General features: G+C 34.4%; 1 protein-coding gene across 3 annotated transcripts in view; it reads left to right on the top strand.

Annotated features, from left to right (window-relative positions):
• LOC145258191 (methionine synthase reductase-like) overlaps positions 1–20594 on the top strand; it is a 130970-nt gene extending 110376 nt beyond the window's left edge. For all 3 annotated transcript variants that reach the window (XM_080116082.1, XM_080116080.1, XM_080116079.1), the window contains 5 exons: positions 1148–1190; positions 3328–3529; positions 8433–8650; positions 15297–15532; positions 20428–20594. In XM_080116082.1, the coding sequence (XP_079972208.1) occupies positions 1148–1190; positions 3328–3529; positions 8433–8650; positions 15297–15532; positions 20428–20507 (779 nt within the window). In that variant the 3' untranslated portion in view covers positions 20508–20594. The remainder of the gene's footprint in view (positions 1–1147; positions 1191–3327; positions 3530–8432; positions 8651–15296; positions 15533–20427) is intronic.
• Positions 20595–26626: the final 6032 nt, after the last annotated feature.

The following is a 26626-nucleotide window of genomic DNA, read 5'->3' as shown; positions in this document are numbered from 1 at the left end:
ACATCCGCCACATTCTGATCATGCTACATCTTGTAAATTAAGTCAATGACATATCTCTGCTTCTGACACATGTCCAGGGGTTACTTTCTTAAAGTTTCACACTGTCAGTATCTGCAGCAGAGAGATGAAACTTTCATGTATAAGTTCAGTCTGCATATCAATGCAATTTGCAATCCCCTCTGATCCATTTGGGTGGAATAAAATATAGGAGGCATTACTTTTAAAATGTCCCCTATATATCTTTGTATCGTCTGAAATGCGAAAAAAGGTGTAAAATATTGAATGACTTGAATATCAGATACTTTAGGAGTCCAAATTTGATCCTTCTGGAAGGGAACTAATAATTTTCAGATAAGGATAAAAATTACTACCAGAACAGTAACAGAAACTCACCATGAAGCAAGCAGACAACTGGAGATATTATGTTTTGAAAGAAACCACTTACCTTGTAGATTTGTATATAATGATGTTTTTCAGCTCTTTTCACTTGTGAAGTAATCCATTTTGGTTTCCAGTTAATGTCGGTTATCAGGAGAGAAAACAGGCCGTTTCAGGGCCTTAGTTTATTTTCTTTTTCATGTTTATCGTTTTTTGTTGATTTTTTTTCGTCGGGTATTTCATTTCATTTCTTAATTTATTCACCCATACACTTGCATATAATTGTTTTTGTTTGTTTTTTTTTGGGGGGGGGGTTTCTTCATGGCGTATTTCATTTTGTCCCCCAGATAATATCAGTCGTCAGGAGAAAATAATATTGTTTAGGATTATCACATCCACCACATTCTGATCATATTACCTGTTGTAAATTTAAAAATGATAAAAATAGTGATGAACAAGAAAACTGCCAACCGAGAAGTATGCTGGGAAAGGGCTGAATTCTTTGGCTATCTTTGGGCATTAAGATGAGTGTGCTCTTTCTCTATCTCACGCTCTTTCCAGGTAGAACATACCTGTATATAAAGTTACAATAAAAATTATACTAATTCAAAATAACGGCCTCTTCATATTTGCATTCAAAATTCTCTGATTTATTTTTAATTATTTATTCGTAAATAAAACTTTTATATTTTATTATTTTCTGTGATACAGATCAAAAATTTCAAATTCCTAACAATTTTTTTTTTTTTTTTTATTTTTTTTTTATCAGAACTTTTACCCAGACTTCTTCCACGGCCTTATTCAGTTGCTTGGTAAGTTCGTTTCTTATACCAGCCCAATTTTTTTTTTTTTTTTTTTTTTTTTTTTTACTTCATATCAAAGGTACAAAACGCAAATAAGAAACAATTTTATGAAAGATAATTAATATATTTATATGGACTATTGTTCTAACCTTGGTTCTTGTTTTCACAATATTTCAGTTGATTAAACCTTCAACCATGCTCAGGTAGGTGCTTTATTTCAGACTGTTTATTTCGAACTGAAGAAATTATATGAAATGGCAACAAATTATTTAGTCGTGCTAGTGTCACAGATCTTCCTGATTCTCTCACACTAGTTTGCTCTATACTCCATCACATCTGGTAGGTCTTTGTAGATGCATTGTGAATGCTCTGGTACTTGCTTGCAGTGGATGCTGTGCTGTCACTCCACTCAACCAAATCTCTGTTTTGGCATTCACAAGAGAACATCACTGACATTTTCATCCTTAGCTTTCCATCAGTGACGAGCAAGTTTAGTTTTCATCTCTTTGATCAGAGCTGAAATCCAAGGAAGGTGTCCATAGAGTTTCTCACATATGGAGTGCTGCCTTCAGGAGATGTTAAAAACAGTTCTTTGCATTCTGGTGTATATGTTACAACTCAACTGTGAAATTGCCCATCTATATATATAAAAGCGAAAATGTGTGTGATCATTTCGTGTATGTCTTCAAAAGGCTTCTTTCGCACGCGCTCCCAGGGTTGTTACTATCGCTTAAAACTGTGTATATGGGTCCTATATCGTAATACCTAGGATTTGAGAACGCGGGTCGTCTCTAGATTTATTTACGTCGACTTTTATGAGATTCGCGCTATTTCGCTATGTCCATTGTTTGTCCTGCATTTAAGTATAAATACAGTGAAATTAAAACGTTGTGTTCTCGGCTTTCGCACGCTGCTTTCCCCCCTTCCCACCATCATCTGGGGGGGGGGGGGGAAGTGAAAGCTAAAAATAACGATCCCGCGATGACCTCATTTAGTGTCTTCCTGTCAATCAAACCTCTTTTACTAGCTTTAGAAGCCTTAACTTAACACGCTAATCAATTACTCTCACTCGTAGTCGAGACGGTTAAGTAGTTGGCTTTGGTCTCCACCTCCGCGTCGTCAAGGCTTTCCGGGTTCAATCCCTCTTCCCGACCAAAACTATTTTTTTTCTTTTACACCTTTAAACACCCGGGCAACATTTTTTTTATTACTTTGCTTATTCTTTAGTTTACCCCTCCCCCATACACAGGTTTATTTATGCCATCTTTTTTTCCGTTTTGGTTTTCGTTTTTTTTTTTTTTTTTACATCGTCTTTTTTATAATATTTAAGCAGGGTTATTAATTACCCCCCCCCCATACACACACCTACAAACACCCGGGCAACGCCGGGTACCCCCCCGCTAGTCTATAATATAAAAGCGAAAATGTTTGTGTGTGCATTTTTTTTTTTTTTGTATGTCTGCCAAAGGCTGGGGGGGGGGGGGCTCAGAGGGGTCACTAAATCTTACAACTTTTTATATACTGTCTAGATTATAATATTTCTGAATTACGAAATGAGGTCGTCTGTATGTTTTTATTATGTTACAAAATTCGGGCTGTGATTTCATTTTCTCTACTACTATGGCGTGATGGTTGACCTACAAAACCACATGTTCACGTTCGTTTAACCACCTGCTTTTTTAAACGTTTAATTTTCACCCGTTCTCAATTCCCTGCCGTCTTAGCATTGTGGTAAGTCATTGGGCTTTTCACCTCAAGGCTTCGGGTTCGAGCCTACCTCCCTTCCAAAACTTTTTTTTTGTTTTCACCAGGGCAACGCCGCTAGTTTTCATGAAGTGGTTTGCCCATTTCATGAAATATACCTGAAGAAGGTTGGTGGTTACATTGGTCGAAACGATGTTAGAATAGCATCCAAGGACAGGAATTCAAATAATATAAAGTAACTTTTAGAGAAGATATTTCCATGTTGTCTGAAAAAAAAAATGAGCTTTATTTTGCTTGTGTTAAAGAACTACTTGTCATAAGCCGTCCTTGAACTTTGTTCATTGTCTTAGTCATTTTCAATCTTCTTATAATACTCTTCATCATTCAATTGACAATCGATCCCTCTCATTAAAAATTTTCTGTTTCTGATTTTTTTTTTCAGTTCCCAAGAAATCAATAAAAACAAACTTCATATTGTTTTCAACGTTATTGAAATTCCTGCTGGTCAGGGTCGACGTTATCGGCGTCAAGGCGTCTGCAGCGGTTGGCTTGAGCATATCACTCGGCCGATCCGTACAACTATGAATTCTGAGAAATCTTTTGAGGAAGACCTTAATGCACTGTCCTTGACAGAAAAACCACAGGTATTTAATTATTCATTAAAAATACAATCTGGGTAAAGAAAAAAAAAGGCACAATATAATTTCAACATTAAAAAAAAATTTGATGTTTACTTTCTTGCAGTTTTGTTTTTACTTTCCTCTTTCCTTAAAACATCAGTAATTTTTTTAAATGTCTAATCTGAAAGCTTCCAATACTGTCCATACCATTATGTTGGCACTCATAGTGGTGTTTGTGCAAATTAGTGATGTTTTAAACCAAGCATTACAGGTAAAAACATTACATGCTTATGTGTCATGACGAAATTAATATAAATTAAAAAAATTATGGAAAATTATCGAGAAGAAATATGGCTACAAGTAAAAATAGAATTATAAAGTTTTATTCTATGTTTTTATGTGAAAGAGTTGTGCGACCGATTCAGTATGATAAACTGACTTGCTTCCCTTGACTTTAATTACAGTTCGTCATTTTTAAACACAAAATGTCATCACGTAATTGTGAATGACTTTTTGCTAAAAATATATCTAGCACATCTTCTACTGGATCATATTTTGTAATTTTTGTAATCTATATATCTATAAAAGTGTGAATGTGTATGTGTGTGAGGACACTTCGCAACCTACATACTAAAGAAACCTGTCGGTCTTTTTCCCTTTTCCTTATCAAATTCTTTGGTTTCTCTATTTTTTCTACTCTTCCCCTCTTTGCCTGTTATATTTCATTTATTTCATCAAGTAGTTTTTTTTTGTTTTTTTTTTACAGCAAAAAAACAATTTGTTATGATACCGAGCAAAAGGTTCGATATTTAGGAAGAAAAGCTAGAATTAAAGATGGGAAGGGAGTGTCGGCACTTTACATTGAGTTATCTCCCCCGTAGCATCTTGTTCAGCTTCAGCAAATTTCACAATGGCTGACTTCAACACGCTCTCATAAGAATGTGTTTTTCAGCTTAAAAAAAAAAAACTACTCAGTCAAATTAAATGAAATTTTTTTTTTTTTTCGGAGATCTTCAGTCCAAAACGGATACGTACAATATAACCTTTTTTCCGATATTTTCATTTTTTAATGTCTTGACTAAACTGTACAAGTGCCTATAAGGTATACAGATATGTGGAAAAATTTTTAATTGGGTTTTCATCCGGTAAAAAGGGCTGCTAAGGGGTCAAAATTGAAAAATTGGTATGTGGGGGAGGGATCGAATTTTAATTAGTTTGCTAACTGTTTCACGAATGTGCATGTGTGAATAGTTCACATTACAGATTCCTTATATTAAGAATTAGTACGTTTAAAAACACTTTTTGGAAGATTGTGTCAAGCTGGCCTAATGGTTATAGCACCTGACTCGCTGTCTTTTAGGTTTTTGTTTTGATGTCAGCTCGATCATTTTTTTTTTTACTTACAAGAAGTGAACTGTTTAGAAAAAAACATAATATTCGGATGCACATGTCTCAGTTTCTTTCCGTCTTTTGTTTTACTTCGTTTTTATTTAAGGGGTTTAACATTACATTTAATACCGGACAACGCTGGGTACATCGACATGACACATAAGTATGTAATAATGTTTCCACCTGAAATGTGTTGGTCTAAAACATCTGCACAAACATCTTTACAGTTAGTATAGTGCGATTGAAGTAGGTTTTATTATTCGATAATCCCTAGTTTGTGTGTGAGTTCGTTCCCTATGGACTCAAAAACGGCTGGGCCAATTTTTATAAAATTTCACATGATGGTACTTTATGTGCCTGGCAGTATTCTTCGATAGGTTTTGTATCAGAATGTCTTAATAAGTATTGATAATCAAAATAATCCGATGAAAGGAACAGGCGATTTTGACCAAAATTAACACCTTACACAGCCTGACATCACAAATGCATTTGAAAAGTTTTTGTTATCACACAAGATGAAAAACCTGACATATGAAATCAACAATATGTTCTTTAATATAACAGTGGCACCTTAGAAATGAATGTTTTTGTTTAGAACACAATGAAAGCATGGTACGTGATTTTTGCATTTTAAGCTTTAATTCAAACTATTATATATATATAAATAATTTGATAAAATCAACAATAGGCTTTCTACAGTGCAATGTAGACTACAATGTATTGTGGATTGTCAAGGGGGGGGGCATGTAAGCCTTCTCCCGGTGCACTGAGATGGATCCCCAACTGGAGCAGGCGGTCTATTGACTTGATTGAAAAACAATCAATTTCACTGATTTTGATGACAATAAATATGGGAGTATGAATAAATATAGGAGTATGAATAAATATGGGAGTATGAATAAATATGGGAGTATAATATATAACATGCAATCCATTGTTTATGCTATATGAAATCTGCCATTACTATTTTAAAAACTATTAGGTGATCTACTATTTCATAACTTATGGGAACACTATTTCTTAATATTAATCTACTATTTAAGTAAACCTACTATAACTTATGGGAACACTATTTCATATTTAAAGATAGCTGCTTTTGCAGAGAAGATACCATACTACTTTTTTGTGGTGGTGAGGAGGATTTTGCAGAGATGTCAACAAACAACTAAGGAAAAAAATCAAATACGCTGTTGCCATAGCCAATAAAAGTTAACTTTAGTATTTATCTGGCTTATTTTTTTATGTTTTTAAAGTAGTTTTAAAGGCTTTTTCTTTTTCTTTTTTTTTTTAAATCTCAAATATTCGTTTTTTACAAGCAGTTTTGCAAACAAAAGGCGGTCTACAGTGTTTTTCATTGTTGAACAAACCTGCCGCCATCTTGTTTCTAAAAAACTGAATATCTGATATTTGGAAAAAAAAAAAAAAAAAAAAAAAAAAAAAAAGAAGCATTTAAAACCTACTTAAAAATAAGCCAGGCAGGTACAAAAATAACTTTTATTTGCTATGGTAACATTATTTGTATACTTGAATTTTTTTACCCTTTCTTTTGTTTGTTTGCTTCCCTGCTAAATTCCCCATCGCCCCCCTTTTTTTTTTTACAGTATTTTAAAGTTAAATTCAAATTTTACAATCCTTTTGTTTATTAAATTGTTAGGTGAAAGTGTAGAATAGTTTCAAAATAACCTCCTCTCTCCCCATGTTAAGAACGGGTTTCTAAATAATAATGTTATCATATCAACATGGTACCTTCTCTACTATTGCTTAATCTGTGGTTCAGGAGTGAGAACAGAAGTTTCTGTATATTCTCAAATTTGAATTCACCCTATAAAAAAAAAAAAAAAAAAGAAAGAAAAATCTGTGTGATGTATGTACTTGTGATGAAACGAATATATGATATACCCCCCCCATCACATAAATTAATCAAGTAGTTTTATTTTTAAAAATAAATTTTTTAAATGATTAATGAGAATTTATTGCAGACATTACAACATAAATCTCAAAAATTTTAATTATTGTTTAGTTAGCTCCTTTTGTTTCTGAAAATTGTTTTCAAAATGGCGGGCTAGACGGTCAATTCTCGGTTACTCATAAAAGTTAGCTAAAAATAAAACTACTTGGTCAGTTTACATGATTTTTGGAATATTTGTATGTGGTCAAACTCTGGAATGTTTCTGTCGAACTCTGGAATTTTGTGGAATTTTGAACAGCACCCTTTATTTATTTCATGCTCTTGTTCCGTCAGCCATGACTGGATAGAGGTCGTAAGTAATTCACAATTGTATTTTTCAGTCGCCCACGCTTAGAATTGAACCTTCAACCTTCAGGAGAATATCACTTCTTATAATTTATTTCTCCAAGTACTCTAACCACTGTGCCACAGGTCCTTGTGGATCTCTATTACTTAGGACCTCTATCCAGTTATGGCTGACGAACAAGAGCATGATTTTTCCAAGATTTCCTGAGTTTAACAAGATACACCTGAAGAAGGTCGGAGGTTACATCGACCAAAACTTTGTGAAAATGATACTCAAGATGAGAACAGTAGTCCGATGGATCCAAATAATATGAATGACTAATCCTCATCTCAAAAATTCAGAAATACTCTATTACACTGTGATACTTATGCAGTTTAATCAAAACATTAGAAAGTGAAAATATAGGTAGTTTTTTTGGGTTTTTTACACATTTTTATGACAGCGTGTTGAAGGTAGACATCTTTGAATTTTTTGGTTGTTTTTGTTTTACGGCATATCAACCCTTTTCATGTTATTTAATGCTGAATCCAGTTATTTTGAAGAAAATTTTTTAATAGAATATATTTGTTGTTTTTAAGTCGGTTTCTATTTAACCCATAATTGGGACCCTAACAGGTACTATCACTCCGGGTCAGAGTGGACCTTTTTTTTTTACATGGTGGTCACCACTTATCAAGGCCCGGAAGCCACTCAGGGATAAGGGTTATTGCAAGTACAGTACGTTAGTGTGGAGATTTGATGAAGTGTTTACTTAAGGGGGCAGTTCATTAGGAATTTGTTAACGTTGGACTTGAAGACATCCAAGTTGTAGTCAGGTGGGAAGCAGGCAGATGGAACAGAGTTCCACAGGCGTGCAGTTCTAAGAAAGAAGCTTTGTTCATGGAATCCATGGGAGCAATGGCAATTAAAGGGTGGCTCTACACTCCCCAAAGCCCACTATCTGGGCCCTCACCACTCGATATATCCAGGACCTTTGAATTTTTTAAATTTTTGTTTGGATTTTTAGAACACCCCACGGAGAGATAACTCAATTTAAAGCGCCGACACTCCCTCTCCATCTTTAATACTAGCTTTTCTTCCTAAAAATCAAAGTGTTTGCTCGATATCATAACAAATTCTTTTTTCGCTGTAAAAAAAAAAAAACTACTTGATAAAATTAAGTGAAATCTTTTTCAGAGAACTTCATTCCATAGCGGATACGTACAATATAAACTTTTATTATATTTTCATTTTTTAATGTCTTGATTAAACTGTACAAATACCTACATGGTTTTTATTTCCAGGTGTCTATTTTCACTCGAACTGTTGGACATTTCCACCTTCCAGCCAATTGCAATACGCCTATCATTATGATTGGTCCTGGCACTGGTATCGCACCTTTCATAGGATATCTTCAGCATCGCTCTTGGTTACAAGATCAAATGGAAGATAAGTTGAACTCTCTTGGGGAGGCCTGGCTCTTCTATGGTTGCAGACACCAAAAGAAAGATTTTCTTTTTAAGTAAGTTTTTTTTTTGTGCATCTATATTTAAATAACGAAAAAATATTGAATTTCCAGTAAAACAAATGGTACCTTCGTAATCGTCATGTCGCAAATAGTAACATATCCAAAAATTATAGAAAACGATAAGGTAGAAAATTAATTATTCGTGAAAAACAGTTCCCATAAGGGTAAAATACTTTGATAAGGTGGACATATTGGGTCATGTGATATTAACAAAGGGGAAGTAACTCCGTTGAAACACAATGTATAGTAGACATAATTTAATCAGAAAACAAAAATAAACATAACATATATGTATAATTTGTGAATTTTTAAAAATAACTTTTTTTTTAAACTGTTTGAATTTTTAATTTTTTTTTTTTTTATAAAAAATAACTAATTGAATTTTGGCATTTGATTTCCAAGAAATTGAAAACTTAATTACTTCCTCTGTTAACTCTCCAATCCAAATCAGAAGATTTTACAAATGTCTTTTTTCATGATTAATTAATTTTTGTTACTTCATCGGTTTCTATAATTTTTGGATATGTCACTATTTGCAACATGACAATTACATAGGTACCATTTGTTTTACTTGAAATTCAATATTTCAAATTTTGCTCTTATGATGTGGAAGGACCCATATTTTTCTTTATTGTTTTTTAATATCATGTGAATTCTGGACAAGAACCATTTTTTTTATGTACTAAGTCATCATGTATCAAGGCTAAAGGCCACTCAAGGTCAAGGGTCAATGGGTGCTAATGACATTGAGACAACACCAAGAGAATTTGTACAGATGGTTGAAACTGGGCGGAACCTGATTATCAAAGAGGATGGCTTAACAAGAATTTGTTTACACTGAACTTTAAAACGATTGTAGTTGAATGTTGTAGTTAGCTGGGAAGCAGTCTCATAATATTCTACAGATGGGTTCAGTTTTTATGCTTAGACCTACTTGTTTATGTTTGTATCAGTAGAACTGTTTGCCAATGAGCAGTCAATCAAATCGGATTTTTTTTTTTTTTCAAATGATACCTCCAACTTTTTAGGTGAGTTGTTTGTCTGAAATTTAAATTCGTTGTGGTATGATAAGGTCTCCACAGCAGTTTAACATTCAAGAGGAACTCTTGTTCAAACAAAACCAGAACAGTAATAATGTAAAAAAAAGTGTGTGTGTGTGTGTGTCCCTTGTAGCATGAAACAGCAGCAGTAGCAAGGAGGCGATGGTAGTTCAGTGATTAACGATGCAGGCTGACAACCTGGCTGTACCAAGTTCAAGCCCTGATCTTTCCACAGAACGACTTTCACTTAGGAATGTTGGCAACCTTCATGTAGTCCCTCCCATAAATACCTGGTATCCATCTAGAAAGAATTCTTAATAGAGAGATATCGGTGAAATGAATACCAACAAAATCAACATCATAGATCAGGGATGCCTATTACGCCGATCGTGGTTGATCACAAAGACATTGTGGGTAGATCACATGGAATTGAAAAAAAGAAGAAAAAATCTTGCCATTGGCAAACTTCCAGAACCTTACGGCAGAGCTGGAGACACAATAACAGTCATGAGCTCAGCTTGACGGTGCACGCTACATAAAGAAAATTGACAATTGTCAGAGTTTGACGCTTTCAAGACTTTTCATTACTCTAGCCAATCGCTACCCTTTCCAGGAAAATGCTGAGTTTTTTTTTCACTCGCATCGAAAATTGCAACACTGTTTTACCTGAACTCTTCTGTGGTGAGGGATGAGATTCTAACACGATACGCTGACATTCGGCTGATGCAGAGCTCATAGACAATTCTGGAACTTACTCACAGAGAACAAGTACCCCAACATCAGGAAATGTGCTATCCTCTTGACTGCATTATTTATCGGAGTCAGAATTTTTCCACATGAAGATCATTAAGTCCAAATACAGCTCCACCATGACTGATGAGCATCTGGAGGTCAGCTTGAAGCTGGCTATTAGCAGCTACTCTTCGCATTATGCGTCCCTGACTGATTTCATCTAATGCAAGTCATCAGTGTAAGGTAATGACAAAAAATGTACAGCGTTGCAGTGTGCGATATTGGTTGATGCAGTAATGCAAGGTACATCTGCATATACTGTGGTATAAGTATAATTTACAATATATTTTTAAATAATGTTTTGCATTTTTAGTAGGTGATAGTCATAAGTAGCTCTCATGCTGAACATTCAGCAAACAAAGCAACAATATGGCCTAAGGCGAACTCAGCAATGAGACAGCAAAGTGTTCGGGTGGCACTTCTACAGATTCAGCCCAAGACTCAGAGAGACACATTCATAGCCTTGAACCCCTGGAGGGGCATAGGCCATCCACAACTTTGTAGATGCTTTTGTAGCGAGGAGTTCTTTTTTGGGGGGTGAGGGTACTGGTCTCACGTCCAACCTTCCCAGCACCTAGCCTTCCTAAATGGTCACCCATCTGTTATTGGTCAGGTTCAATGTTGCTTAATTTCGTTGATCTGGCAAGAACCTGTGTGTGAACGTGATTGTGCAGAAAGAGAGATAGTCGTAACTTTACTTCCTTCAAGTTCCCACTCAACTAACATTGTTTCTGTTTTTTCCAAGTCTTCTCGTTATTCCAATATTCCCACCATAACACAAAAATCGTGTCATTTCACCCCAAAGGACCCAGACTCCAATGGTGTCTGTGTGAGATCATGTGCTCCCCCGCTTGCCAACAATCGCTGACCCTAACGCTGTTTCCGTGATTTTTTTCTTTTTCAATTTCCATTCTCGTTCTGACTATATCATCAACTTCCAAGAAGGTGATCATGGGTTCACAAATATAAAAATAAATAATGCAAGAGAAACAAGATTCCAACACAGAAAACACAAACTTCAACACATTCTGTAGTTATCAGTTTGGCTCAAGATGCATATATGACAGCATTGATCCTCTAAGCGGTAACGTCAACATCTTAGTCATCTGTCAAGACCTCTTTGTCGTCGGTTTATGTCAGCTTATCTCGAACCTCGTAAACTTTCTCAATCTGATCCAAGCTGCTACCTGCGGCCAATTGTCCCAAACTGAAAACTCAAGTGACCTATCACTGGCAAAAGTGCATTGGGAACGGTGGTGGCTATGTAGAATAATAAATTCTGAAGCACAAAACGTCGCTCGTTTTAATGCTGCCACTTCTGTCGTCATAGCTCTTTAACTTTTTGAGTTAAAAAAAATAGGAGGCTTTACTTTTGGAATGACCTTCATATATTGTCTTTTAAAATGGGTCAGTGTTCACGGCCTTTAAAATTGACTCACAAACTAACCCTCTTTCTTGCAAATAAATCCTTATCACCTTCCTATCGTTTTTTTTTTCCCCCTTAGCTTTCCAAGCATTCTCATCCATTTTGTAATAATTATCCATTTTGTGTTAATATCTGTCTTACATGCGGGCATGTGTAGGACAGCTTGAAAAATTTGACATCCAAACGAACCTACCTCTGGACAGGTATTAATCTATCCTTCTTTCTTTCAAATCCATTCTTATGACTTCCTCCATTGTTTTCATTAGCGTTCTCTTGCCAAGTGACCCTACCTGTACTGTTCTGCATCTTCTAAGCTATGTACAAATTGACTTCCAAACTAGCCTATTTCTGAACAGGTCTTTATTTATCGGACTTTCTCTCCAAACCATAAGGATAAATAAAAACCCGGTCAGAGATAACTTACTTATGAAGTCAATTTCTAAAAGAACGTCCAACACCTGCCTGTATGTAAAAAAGATGTTAAAATGAATACGATGATGATGGAAGGAAAAATTCTTGATTTTTTAAAAGCCATCCATGTCCAGATGTAAAACAGGTGCAGAACGTGTATCATTTGGATTTTTCGGACTACTGTTCTCATCTTGAGTGTGATTTTCACAACATTTCAGTCAATGTAACCTCCAACCTTCTTCAGGTGTATCTTGTCGAACTCGGGAATGTTTCTGTCGAACTTGGAAATTTGGGCGGAATTTTAAGTGGAACCTTTTATTTACTTCATGAGGGTAGCATGCTCTTGTTCGTCAGCCATGACTGGATAGAGGTCCTAAGTAATAGCGATCCGCAAGGACCTGTGGCACAGTGGTTAGAGTACTTGGAAAAATAAATTATAAAAAGTGATATTCGCCTGAAGGTTGACGGTTTAATCCTCAGTATGGGCGACCGAAAAATACAATTGCAAATTACTTAGGACCTCTATCCAGTCATGGCTGATGGAACAAGAGTACGCTACACCCGTGAAGTAAATAAAGGGTTCCACTCAAAATTTCGTCCAAATTCCTGAGTTCAACAGAAACGTTCCCAAGTTCGACAAGATACACCTGAAGAAGGTCGGAGGTTACATCGACCAAAAGGTTGCGAAAATTACATTTAAGATGAGAACAGTAGTCCGATGAATCCAAATATGAATAACCAATCCTCATCTCAAAAATTCAGAAACGTCAGGTGCAAAACTGTCTAATAAGAGATGAGCGCAAGTCACAACATGTCACGCCTGTTTATTGGCACATTGTTTATTGGCACATTGGCTATATTTGTATTATTTGGATTATTCAGACTACTGTTCTCATCTTGGTTGTTATTTTAACAGAATTTTTGTTGATCTAACCTCCGAGCTTTTTCATGTGTCTCTTGTCAAACTGTCAAACTCAAAAATCTTTCTGTTGAACTCTGGAAATCTGCATAGTTCCATGATTCCTAACTAGATAGAAATCCTAAGTAATTTACAATTGTATTCCGAGTGTCGACTGTACTGAGGATTGAAACTTCAACCTCCAAAAGAATGTCACTTAGAAGAGCTTTTCACCTAGTATTTTATCCAATACACTGAAGGCAATACTCAAAATACAATTGCGCAAATTACATAGAATTTCTACCCAGTCATGGCGGATGGAACAAGAGCATGCTATCCCCATAGAGTAGATAAAGGGTTCTGTTTGAAATTCTGTGCAGATTCATGAGTTTGTGAATTCGACAAAAGAGACCTGAAGAAGGTCAGAGGTTACATTGACTGAAATGTGCGAATAACACTCAAGATGGGAACAGTAGTCAGAATAATTCAAATAATGTAAATTATTAATCCTCATCTAAAAAAAATTCAGAAACTTAAAAAAAAAAGTTCATTTGCAAATATGAATTCGTAGAAGTTTTTTGAATTTTATTTTTAGGTTTTCAAGTTTGGTAAGATGCACCAGAAATTTGGAAGTTATATTGGTCGAAAATGTAAATATAACAATCAAAATAAGATTAGTAACCCAGAATAATACAAATGGTAACAGTCATATTATTTGAATTATTCGGACTACTGTTCTCATCTTGAGTGTTATTCTCACGTTTCGATTAGTGTACCTTATGACTTTCTTCATGTGTATTAAGTCAGATTCTAGAATCAATTTATCAAACTTGGAAATTTGCACGATATATCAAACAGAAGCCTTTATTTAATCCGCAGGAGTAGCATGCTCTCGTTCTGTCAGCTGTGACTGAGTAGGGGGAGCCCTAAATAATTTGCAATTCTATTTTAGTGTCACCTGCACAGTGTATTAAACCTCTAACCTCCAGAAAAGTGTAACTTATTACTGAATTTTACCAAGTACTACGTCATGGGTCCTTGTACATATAACTCCAGATGAGAACAGTAGTTCAAATAATCTAAATACAAATTATCCATTCTTATCTCAAAAATTCAGAAATATGAGATGTCTTTAATAAGTTTTCAGACTTTTTTCATATGGGCATTTTTATTTATAGTACACACATGAAACTCTAGTCCCTTTTGAAGTAATCTCCTCCAGCTGTAATGCACTTGTTGTACTGTTCCAACAACTTCTGGAAGGCCCCTTGTGTGAGCATGTTAATGACCCTCATCATAGCCTCTTTCATCTCCTCAGTTGTCTCATAACAACCCCTAAGGTTTTTCCTGAGCTTAGGGAATAACCAAAAGTCACAAGGAGCAAAGTCTGAACTATAGGGAGGCTGAGGAACTGTCTTTATGCCCATCTTGGTCATGACAACGTCTTTCTTTTGGATCTTCTCTGAACACCCTTGGGGCAAACTTTCCACAAATTTTCTGCATTTTCAGCTCCTCACAAATAATTGTGTGTACAGTTCCCACACTGACATCAAACTGTGCACTTATTGTGTATATAGACACACGGAAGTAATTATCAATGAAATTCTTTATTTGGCCAATCAATTCTGGTGTTTTGACTTCATTACTCCTTCCACACTTCTCATCATCCTTCACAGAATCCCTGTCTTTCTTGAATCTCTAATGCTACTCAAAAACTGATGTCTGAAACATTCCATACATTTCTGTGGCATTTTTTTTTTCCAAGTTTTAAACAGAATTTTATTGCATATCATTCTTCTAAAACGTCCTCACATCCAGATTGCATTTTTGAAATTCACCAGCTGTGACAATCAGGCTTTAGTAGGGTGCATTCCAATTCCTGCTGTAGCCATTCATTTGAAACTGAATTCATAAAAATTGGACAATCATCTCATAAGATGTATAGCAATAACATACTAAATTTTCAAGAGTCTACGGCCGTTTTAAATGCCTGTACAAAAAAGTCTGGAAACTTATTGGAGGCACCCTGTATTGTTCCAAAATTTTTACTTTTTGACTTTTTCTCATTTTCAGAGATGATGTGAATACGTTTCTTGAAAAGGGCAGTTTGACAAAATTCTTGGTGAGTTTTTCACGGGACGAGCAGCCCGAAGGCTCACCACGCTATGTACAGGATAATATGCACACTCACAGCAAAGAACTAATCGATTTAATTGACAAAGGCGCTGTTATCTTTGTGTGTGGAGATGCCAAGAATATGGCCAAAGACGTTAATTCCACATTTGTCGCAATTTTGGCACAAGAAAAAGGTAAGAATCTTAATATTCGAATTATATGATACTGTCAGATCAGCATGTCTGAACGTACTGGCTTCCTGGCTTAAAACTGCACAATGCTCACCTGGAACCGTAGAGACTCAATATCCCTATCCACTGCATCACAAACTCAAAAAAGCGATCAAAGTTGGATTTTATTGTCTTATAAATCCAAATTTGTGCTCTTATCTGGTCTTTCATTGTCGGGCCCGTATCGAACGGTGTAATTTTTTATTTTTATTTATATTTTCTTTCATATTTTTGGAATCCTTTGAAGAAGGCCAGAGGATGAGTTAGCCGAAATGTGGTGAAACAACAATAACCATGAAGATGAGGATAACAGTCCGCAAAAAGAATGAATTCAGAAAAATGTTGTTTTCGTTTTTGGCTTTACAGAACATGATTGAGTTTTGCAAAAGAAAAGTGGGGGGGGGGAAGCAATGATATCAATTTTTGGTTCATTTTAGGTCAGAAAGCTGTTATCTTCAGACAGCCTAATCCGATATCACCAATTTAAGAGTATGGGAATATGATGTTGGAAACAGAGAATAAGAAATATTTGTTTGTTTCTTCTTTTTTTTTTTTTTTTTTTTTTGTTTTTTTTAAATGTCATCTTTCCTTCTTACTGAAGTATTATTTTTGTTTCGCACACGTGGTTGGAAAGTACAGAGTAGAACAATAAAAAAATCAATTCAAGTAACTTGATTATGTAGTAGAGCTGATATCTATTCAATGTAGCCACCTTCAGCCTCGATACCAGTCCAGAACTGGAAGCATGCCTTTTTCACATTCAGCAGATGGTGGCGATCAGGCTGACTTTGGTGTTGTGGTGATGTTCTCGACGTATTACAAAACAAAGTAGTCCAGCGGGTTCAGGTCGGGGAAGAGGGGGGGGCAGTGAGAGAAGGGTACAAAGTTGTAGCACTCCTTCTGAAGCCAAGCCTGGGTCTCTTTGAACTTGTGGCCTGGTCCTGCTGTTACACCCAGGGTCTGCCAGCTGCCACCTGATCGCAACAGGGGATCACCACACTTCAGCACATCCAGGTACACTTTGGTGTTGACTTTCAAACCGACTTCAAAGATATGAGATGGCATGATGTGGCTCTCACTTGAAACCACACCAAAGACAATAACTGTGGCCGAAAATTTTGTTTTCATCACCCTAGGCCCATCCCTGTTATCTAGATTTGCGTTTTGAGGGTTCTGACGATGGTCCTGTTGTCATAACTTGGATCGGTAGAGAGCATGAGTTGTACAGCGTCGCATCTCCGATCTCACTCATTGGACATTGTGTCACTTTCAGACATGATAGAAGGCTCCTATCGCTCTTGGGATTTGTACACAAGTGGCCAACTAATAGATGGTCTGCAACAAAAAAATAAAACTGGTTTTCATCAAACGGAAATGGAATCATGTCATCTTTTCTAGGGCAGCAATTTTATTATTCCATCTTGTATGTTGAGATAAACTTTGTTTATACTTTTGGGAGTGTTAAAATGATGAAATAGTTTGTTCTTACCGTTCAGGCCTGTGTTCCATGTTATTATGAGAGAATAGAACTCCTGATGTCTTTTAGAAAATGTATAAAGAAAGGGATAAACATCGAAGTAAGATTATTAGTACATTTTATTAAGGGAAAGTCATTTACCTGAAGACCTCAGGCAAAACTGTTGAACTCTCTTCAGTTTGCCTGTTTCCCACCTGACTACAGCTTGGATGTCTTCAAGTCCAACATAAACAAATTCCTGATAAACCATCCCCTTAAGTAATCCACTTTATCAAATCTCCATTACTAACGATTATTACGATATTATCCCATTGATTACTGAACACACGATAACCCTTATCCTCGAGTGGTCTCCGGGCCTTGATAAGTGGTAACTACCATGTAAAAAAAGACAAAAAAAAAAACAAAAGTCCCAAATTGAAAGTCAGCAATAAAATGTCTTTTGTATATATAACTTTATATATCTATATCTATGTATGTATATATATATATATATATATATATATATATATATATAACTTAAATCTATAAAAGTGAACGTGTCTGTGTGTGTGTCTGTGTACATTTCCCTACACAATAACTCTGTCAATTTTAAATCTACAGACTCGAAATTTGATATACAGGGTACTGAGATTTGACAATCTTTGATGGGTTTTCAGCCAGAAATTTGGCTGTTAAGGGGTCAAAGTTCAACGATTTGACCTTTGAGAACTCTACCAAACTCCTCCGACAATTTTGGGTCTAAACACTTGAAATTTTAGATATAGGTTCCTCGGACATGGATCTAATTTAATAACTTGATTTGAGCCCGAGACAATAAATGTTAAGGGGTCATAAAAGGGGATCAAATTAAAAAAAAAATTGACCGCTTTTTTTTTTTTGCTCAACATACACCTCCAAACACCCGGGCAACGCCGGGCTGAAATGCTAATATATATATATATATATATATATATATATATATATATATATATATATATGTTTATATATCTTTATCTAGGTTTCCATAGTTTTTTTCTTTTTCTGCAATAAAAGAAAACATCAGTGTTCTGCTTGATTTTTCATTCCAAGACCTAAAATACAAGCAAAAATGTAAAAACTCTGCTGCTATTATTTTATTACACACTGGCGTCGGCATATTTTCTACACCAAATACTTTTGGCCAACCCAATATATAGACTTCTTTAGTGGATTAATTTTTTATCCCTTTATCAACCCATTGTATTGTTGCAGAGGACTGATAAGTGGGTGGCCAATCGACCATACAACTAAGAAAGAAGACACAGGACAAAGAGATAACAGCAATAGCAAAGATGATAAACTACGATGAACGGTTAAAGACGATGGATATCATGCATTTATTTTCTCACGTGAGATGGTTAATCGTAAAGCAGAGGAAGTGCTGTATCGGGAGGGTTTCCGAGTGAGAATAGGCATCTCACAGGGTTGAAATTTGGGTGTGTATGCTGAGATAAACTTTGTTTATGCATTTGGAAGTGTTATAATCCCTATATATATATAAAATGAACTCATTTTTTCCCCCTATGATTTTGACCTTAATAGGATTAAAAATCAAGACATTTCATGCGAATGTAATATGCACAAACTGCAGCACAATATTTGAGGTGTGTTATAGGCATATTACCTCTCCACTTCCTCGATAATCGTAGATTCCTATATTTTTTCTGCTGAGAGTTAACTGCCACAATCGGTTAAAATCAATGAATGTAGTAAAATCTTTCCTCTCTAATTAATTACTCCTTCCCCCGCCACCACTTACACCATTTCCGGGATCGTTCACAAGGGACAGTTACGAAGGAACACCGGTTTGGGTTTTCTTTACTTCGTAGTTGCTTAAAAAAACTGGAATGGAATTTTACCGTGCCTTTCTTTTCTATGCTTTCTACTGGGTGAAACGCACCATGGACTTAACCGAATCGAAGGGGTATTCACGCCATTTTTTTTTTTTTGTTTTCACTGTGTTTTTCCGAACGCGTTCATCATTTTTTCCCCTTATTTTTGCTTTTTGTTTTTCCGATTTCTTTTTTAAAGAAGTTTTATATTTGTTCGCTGTTTTTTTTTTTGTTTTGGTTTTTCCGATTTTTTTTAAGAAGTTTAACATCGTTTTTTTTTGTTTTTTTTTTTTAATATTTAAACAGGGTTATTACTTTGCTTATTCTTTACTTTACCTCCCCCCTTACACACACGCACACACACATACAAACACACCTCCAAACACCCGGGCAACGGCTGGGTACCCCTGCTAGTTATTAAATAGTTTGTTCTCATTATTATGAGAGAATAGACATCCTGATATCCTTTAGAAAAGGTATAAAGAAAGAGATAAACATCGAAATATAATTATTTGTACATTTTATTAAGGAAAGCCATTTACTGGAATTCCCAAATCAAAATTCAACAGTAAAATGTCTTTCATATATATAACACCTACTAAAGATCATTTTATATTCTTATTGTTCAAATCTTTTATCTGGTGTAGCGAATATGTTAATGCCATTGTGCAATAAGCCTCCAAGCAGAGAAAAGCTACGGAACTCTGCATAGAGATATTCCATGTATGTGGGAAGGATGCCGTTACAGAATGGATGTGCCAGAAATGGTTTTCTCGATTCCATAGCTAAAGATACTCAACAGTGACTAAGTGATAGTTAATACAAGATTACCGTGTGACACATTCTCAAGATTTCTAAATAGAGCATCGAAAAGGATTTTTGAGTTTCTCTTTTGAAAAAATAAAAAAACTTTTTGTCCAATTCAGTAAAAAGATATTAAGTTAATCTCTGCTTCCAATTATTGTACTGTACCTACTTGGTGTTACCCAGAATGAAGTGAAGCCATTTTGAAGTGACAAAGTGATGAATATTCTAATCAGTTTTAGGGGGTTCTTTTTAAAAAAATTTTATTTTCTTTTCTAAATTTTTTTAATTTTCTTTTTAAAATTTTCTGATTTTCTTTTTAAAATTTTCTGATTTCCTTTTCTAAATTTTCTGATTTCTTTTTTCTAAATTTTCTGATTTCCTTTTTCTAAATTTTCTGATTTCCTTTTTCTAAATTTTCTGATTTATTTTTTCTAAATTTTCTGATTTATTTTTTCTAAATTTTCTGATTTATTTTTTCTAAATTTTCTGATTTCCTTTTTCTAAATTTTCTGATTTCCTTTTTCTAAATTTTCTGATTTCACTTTTCTAAATTTTCTGATTTCACTTTTCTAAATTTTCTGATTTCACTTTTTTAAATTTTCTGATTTTCTTTTAAAATTTTGTGCCTTTATTTTTAAAATTTATAGTTTGCTTCTTATAACTTTTAATGTCCTTTTAAAATTTTAGACTTATCATTCTCTCCCTTTTTTTTTTTCTTACAGAATTGACAGAAGGAGCCGCAACAACATTTCTGATGGAATTACGGAAAGAGAAACGTTATTTAGAAGACATCTGGACTTAAAAAATTTTATTTCAATATTGAATTTGAAATTGAAAAAAAAAAAGAAAACAAAATGCTTTAAATTTTACTTGCTTTGAAAACGAAAAAGAGTTTTATCTTTTTAATTCCCTCTCCTTCTTTCCACTCCCTATTTTGATGTCCTACCTGCATCCCTGAAGCGCATACACAGACAGCATATTTTATACTTTAGTTTTAGTATTTTTATTAGCCAGGTTACTTAATATTCTTTGTGTCAAAAGGATTTAAAAAATTATTTTTATCTAATTAAACAAGGGGACGAAGTAGGGAATATGGACCCCAACTGATTTCAATGCAAAAAAACAAAAAACAAAAGGACACCTTTTGGTTAATATATATGTACTAGCAGGCTACTCTGACTTGTCCGGTCGTGAAATATGCATAAATGTTATATTTTAATCTATGCAGATTTTGTATTATTATTATAGAGACAATTTTCTATTGATTATTTTCCAATATATAGTAATGATTTCAATAATGATTATAATAATAAAAAAAAAATAACTTGGATGCCATCTGCTAGAATTGAAACCAAAACGTTTAACACTCCAAACTTGGTTGCTATTTATTGCTCCAGTATTGTTACCATCTGAGTTATGGATACAAAAGATTAAAAAAATAAGGGACCTTGAGCTATGAATGTTTGATTTTGCACATGCACAAAAGTAACAGCAGGAGTAACAGCTTATACTGCCAAGGTTGACTGTTTTTTTTTTTTTTTTTTTTCAACTTTGACCCCTTAGCGGCTATTTTCATGAGCTAAAAACATAATCAAAATTGTTCTACAGGTCCGAATCCTCTACATTTCAAGTTTGTTGAACAAAAATGCAGAGAGGAGTATAGTAGAGACTTTCTGCACACACAGACAAGGTCACTTATATGTATAAAGATAGATAGATATAAAGATAGATAGATATAAATACATTTGATAGATATAAAGATAGATACAAATACATTTTTTTTTATCCTAATTGCTATGCAATAATGCAAATCTAGAAAACATGCATGAATAGAAACTGAGCATGATAGTTAAATGAAACCAATGATCTAATAAGAAACTATAAAAATGAATAATTAATAAAAGTTCTTTTTGTCAAAGAATATGCAAATTAGTTAACGTTTATTTCGTAACTCGCATATCCATGACTGATTATATAAATCAGTTTTTTTTAATAATTTTTACATAGAAGAAGTAGGCTTTTAATATCAATGTAAGTGCGAGGAAAAACTCAACTTGATATGGATATAGATAAACATACGAATAAATTAGCATCGCAATCTGATAGAACATACCAATGTCTACACGCGACAACTGAGATAGATAATTAGTACCTACGTATGATATATGAAATGATATTAGGACCTACGTATGATATATGAAATGAAAATACTATAATAGATATTATCCATCTTAGAAAAAAACTTATCAATAGTATAGTTACTGTGAGCATTGTGCAGTTAAGACCACAAACCGAAAAGGTAGTCAAAAAACAAATATATAACAAATAAATGTTACCAAAGGCAAGATAAGTTACTCTTCTACCTACCTAGATAAGTGTTTTTTGTGTTTAAACTTCAAGCGTTTATTTACTTCGACACGCAAGTAGACCCACGTCGCTAAGTTAGAATAATAAAAAAAATGGCTGACATTAGGTGGTCATCTGGGAAGTTTCGATAATTGCTTACAAATAAAAAATTAGACAAAATACTGGCAGAACATTACGTTTTCACATGATTGATGATATTTATTAGGTGAGTTTCTACTGGTATCCTGTTTAATTTTCGATTTTTGAACGTTTATCGAGACTCCTTAGATAACTGTCTAACATTAGCTAGTTTTCTTCTTGTTCTAACTTAAGACCCAACACTACTTGTATTTCAAAGTAAATAAAGGCTTAAAAATAGGCTAAAAAAAAAAACTTATTCAGGTAGGTAGAAGAGTAGCTTATCTTGTCTTTGTTACACATTTGTTTTTTGGCCATTTTTTTCATTTTGTGGTGTTAATTTTGAAATGCCTGTTATTATTACTATTTTTCCTATAACAGGAGGGATTTATGGGTTTATGCCTTTTTCAACAGTATTAGTGCGTAAATGACCAGAATACATGCAATTTATTACTTATCTGATTCCAAATTCTATGATACTGTATCTATTTGACCAATCGCACGTCTTAGCTGATGATGATATTGCAAATATTAAACAATGATATTTTAAAGGGACTTAGATGTATAAAGTGATGTCATTTGCCTCTTCATTCGATGCACTTCTATATTATAATAGCAAAAAAATATTGGATTTAAAGTGAAACAAATGGTACCGATGTAATTGTCATATCACAAATACAGTAGAACCCCTAGATGCGATGGCCCGAGGATATGTTTTTTTCAGGTTGCAATGTAGAATATGATGTTTTCCGGACTCCGGTTACAGTATTTGCCCTGCCTCATAGCGTTATTTATAATGTTATTTGATTATATACATGTGTATTATATACAGTACTATATTTTGTTACTAATTTTTGATGCCGTATCCCGGGGTTCTACTGTAGTAAAATATCCAAAATTTAAGAAAAACGATAAGGGAGAAAAATAATTATTGGCGAAAAAAAAAATTTGTGAAATGAAGCAAAAGCACTAGAAAAGTTGACAGGGGAGATAATCAAGTTCTGTTGCTTACGTCACATTATGAACGCAATTCAAAATGTTGGAGAAATTTTATTCCTCATGTAAACTTTATCGAAAACAGTTGTTTGTTAATTATTTTCCTACCTTATCGTTTTCCGTAATTTTTGGATATGTTACTATTTGCAACATGGCAATTACGTAAGTACTGTTTGTTTCACTTGAAATTCAATATTTTTTTGTTATTATAATATAGAAGTACCTCATTCGACAACACAAATGGCAAAATCATGAAGTACCTAAGATTTTACTGCCTCAAAAATGTCCGGTTATCCTCTAGTTCTGCATGTTTTTGTTTACTTCCGGTTTCTACTGACTGAATGCCCTGGAAAAGTCCCTGCTGATTAATGTTGACCAGTTTAAAAATAATCTGTTATTCAGAAAAACAGCCAAGTCAATTTGCTTATTTCAAGATTAGTAAATATTAATCAGAAGGGACTTTTTCAGGGATTTATTGTGAAAACAGAGCAGTCCACAGGAAATGGAAATAAACAAAAACATGCGGAACTTGGGAGAACTAAATGTTCGCTGTTGTTTAAAATACTTGAAAAGCACAAAAACTACGATTTTATTTTTTATAAAAGTTGGTTAAAGATATTGCTATCTTAACCAATGAACGGACAGTTTTGTTGTATTTTTTAATTTTTATAAATTGGACTGAAAATAATAAAATTTTGAATTAAAAAATGGTAACTGATGCAGTTTATGTTTCTGGATTTTTGAGATGAAGATTGATTATTCGTATTATTTCAATTCTTCAGACTACTGTTCTCATCTTCAGTATCACTTTCACAATGTTTCAGTTGATGTAAACGCTAACGGTCTTCACGTGTATCTTGTCAAACTCGGGAATTTTTCTATTGAACTCAGGAATCTGCACAAAATTTCGAGCAGAACTATTTATTTAGTCAACGGGGGTAACATGCTCTCGTTCCATCAGCCATGACAGGCTAGAAGTCCTAAATAATTTGGAATTTTATTTTTAGTATCATCAGCACTGAAGATTGAACCTTCTACCTCCACAAGAGTGTAACTTTAATACTGAAATTTACCAAGTATGTTATCCACTACATCATGGGTCCCTCCAGAGTTTGACAAGATACATTTGAAGAAGGTCGGAGGTTACATTGACTGAAACGTTGTGAGCATAATACTCAAGATGAGAACAGTATTCTGAAGAATCCAAATAATACAAATTTCTTAGATGTTTCAGCGTGTTCATCTAAATTTTGCCAAGTTTTCAAGTCATCGATCAAATCTATCCTATTCTTTCAAAGACTCTTTGTATTGTCCAATTGATCTAAACCTAAGATGCTAAGAATCGTCTACAGCATCTGATGGAGAGAGCATGTAACATAAAATGCTCTTCAAATCCTCATTGATGCAGTCAGTCCATCTTTGCTGTAGCTGGCCTCGAGGATAGGAGCCAAGAATAATGATGCTCTCAATTTTCCTAGGCCAGACACTGATCTGTAGCAGTCACAAGAGAAAATATATCACTTGTGAAGGTTTATTCAATAAAAGAAGTAGGCTGCCCAGGAAGAATGGTACCTACGTAATTGTCATCACGCAAATAGTAACATATCCAAAAATTATGAAAAATGCAAAGATAGAAAAATAAAAAAGTTTCTTTGGTGAGGGCTGGTATGCCAAATAGCCCAGTAAGTCGTCGGCTTCTAAGGTGAGTGTGGAGGAGTTATGTTCATGGATATTGACAGGAGAGAGAGAGAGAGATGGTTAAAGAAGTTCCTTAGGGGAAAGATGAATCAATGTACCTTACCAGCTGATTGGCTAGTGTGTGTCCGAATCACTCAGCAAGAAGTGAGGTTTGATTCACAAGAGAAATTAGATTTGTGACTGTTATAGATCCATCTTCAGCATGTGGATAATAGTCTGTGGCCGAGGAAAATTGAGAGCATCATCTAATTGAGTGGTCGTAAAAAACTTTGCAAGAAAGAATCTCCAAACGTGTTTCCAACATAACACGGACGCGTAAAGACACAAGTGGTACAAACAGGGAAGTTTCAAAACAACATTGGCTTTCCCAATGTGATGGGAATAACGACATATTCTTTAATCTATCGCATGAAAATAGTCTGCAAAAAAAAACACAGAAAAATAATTAAATTAAAAAATGGTAAAAATGATACAAACATTCACGATAGGAATGTATGGAGGCACTTCTGGGAGAAAAAGAAAAAGAGCAATCCCTACCTCCCTTTAAACTACCTCATAACATTTTCAGACAGCCTTTCGACTTTCTGGAATTTTGGACTTCCGTGTAATCCATTAGACGAGGACTTTGTTTTCACTCGGTTAAATGAAGTGAGAATTTCTCGCTTTTGAGAGCTAATTAAGCTATTTTTGTACAAACAAAGTGCGTTTTTTATTTATTTAATTCAATATCGTATGACTTTACAAGTTATCTTTGAAATAGACCCAGAAAACTAAAATTTATCCTCCAAAGGATTTTTACAATTAATTTATTTAACTTCCAAATTTAGCTGAATTAGTTCGCTCGCTGTGAAAACATTTTTCATAACTTTATTCACGTGTACAAATATTTTTTCCTTTTGGAAAGTAACTTTAGTCTTTAATCTTTCAAATACAATCAAAAAGTAGTCACAGAACTATAAAAAATATGATAAACCGGCTTTCAAAACTATGTCCCCCTATTTTTGGGGCCATTTTTGCTCGTACCTACTGAAAAGAAAACAAAAGAAAAAGAAAACAAAAATATAAATAAAAAGACAAATAAAGCTGTTTCGTTTCGATAAAAAGAAAAAACTGAGAAAAAAAGGGGGGGAAAAAAATGAAATTTTTCATTTCTTTTCATAATTTAATTTCCGGTTCGATGTTTTGTTGTTTTAATTCGAATTCAAGACAGACTATTTCTTTCAGCCAAATTACACCCATGGTAAGTAACCAGTCAAGACTACCTCATTTTTTTATTCAGGCTACATGCCTCTATCCTCTACAAGGTAATCAACAATATGTTGTTGATCCAATTCCCATCAACTATGAATCCAGTGACGAGGAAGAAAAATCTAATGCTAAGTAGATATTTCAGCACTTTTAGAGTTAGGGTTAGGTTTAGTGTTAGGGTGGGGTGGAAGGAAAAATCTATAATATAAAAGCAAAAATGTGTTTGTGTGTGTGTGCATTTTTTATGTATGTCTGACAAAGGTTTTTTTGAGGGCGCGCTCGGTGGGGGGGGGGGGTCACTCATTCTTAAAACTTTTTATATCCTCCATAGATTATAATATCTACGATTTACGAAAGGAGGTGGTGTGTATCTTTTATTTGGCCAACTTTTACATGCCATTTTTGCAGTATTTCTTAGTCTCCGCATGTTTATTTGGCTTTTCAGTATATAAGCGAAACTGAACCCATAGCAAATTGAGCCTCCCTGGCACTTGT

Source organism: Euprymna scolopes, chromosome 33 (assembly GCF_053919585.1).
Source record: "Euprymna scolopes isolate OS-2025 chromosome 33, ASM5391958v1, whole genome shotgun sequence".
NCBI classification, from domain to species: Eukaryota; Metazoa; Mollusca; class Cephalopoda; order Sepiida; family Sepiolidae; genus Euprymna; species Euprymna scolopes.
Note: the sequence above shows the minus strand (reverse complement) of the source record. Positions and strands in the feature narration are given on the sequence as shown.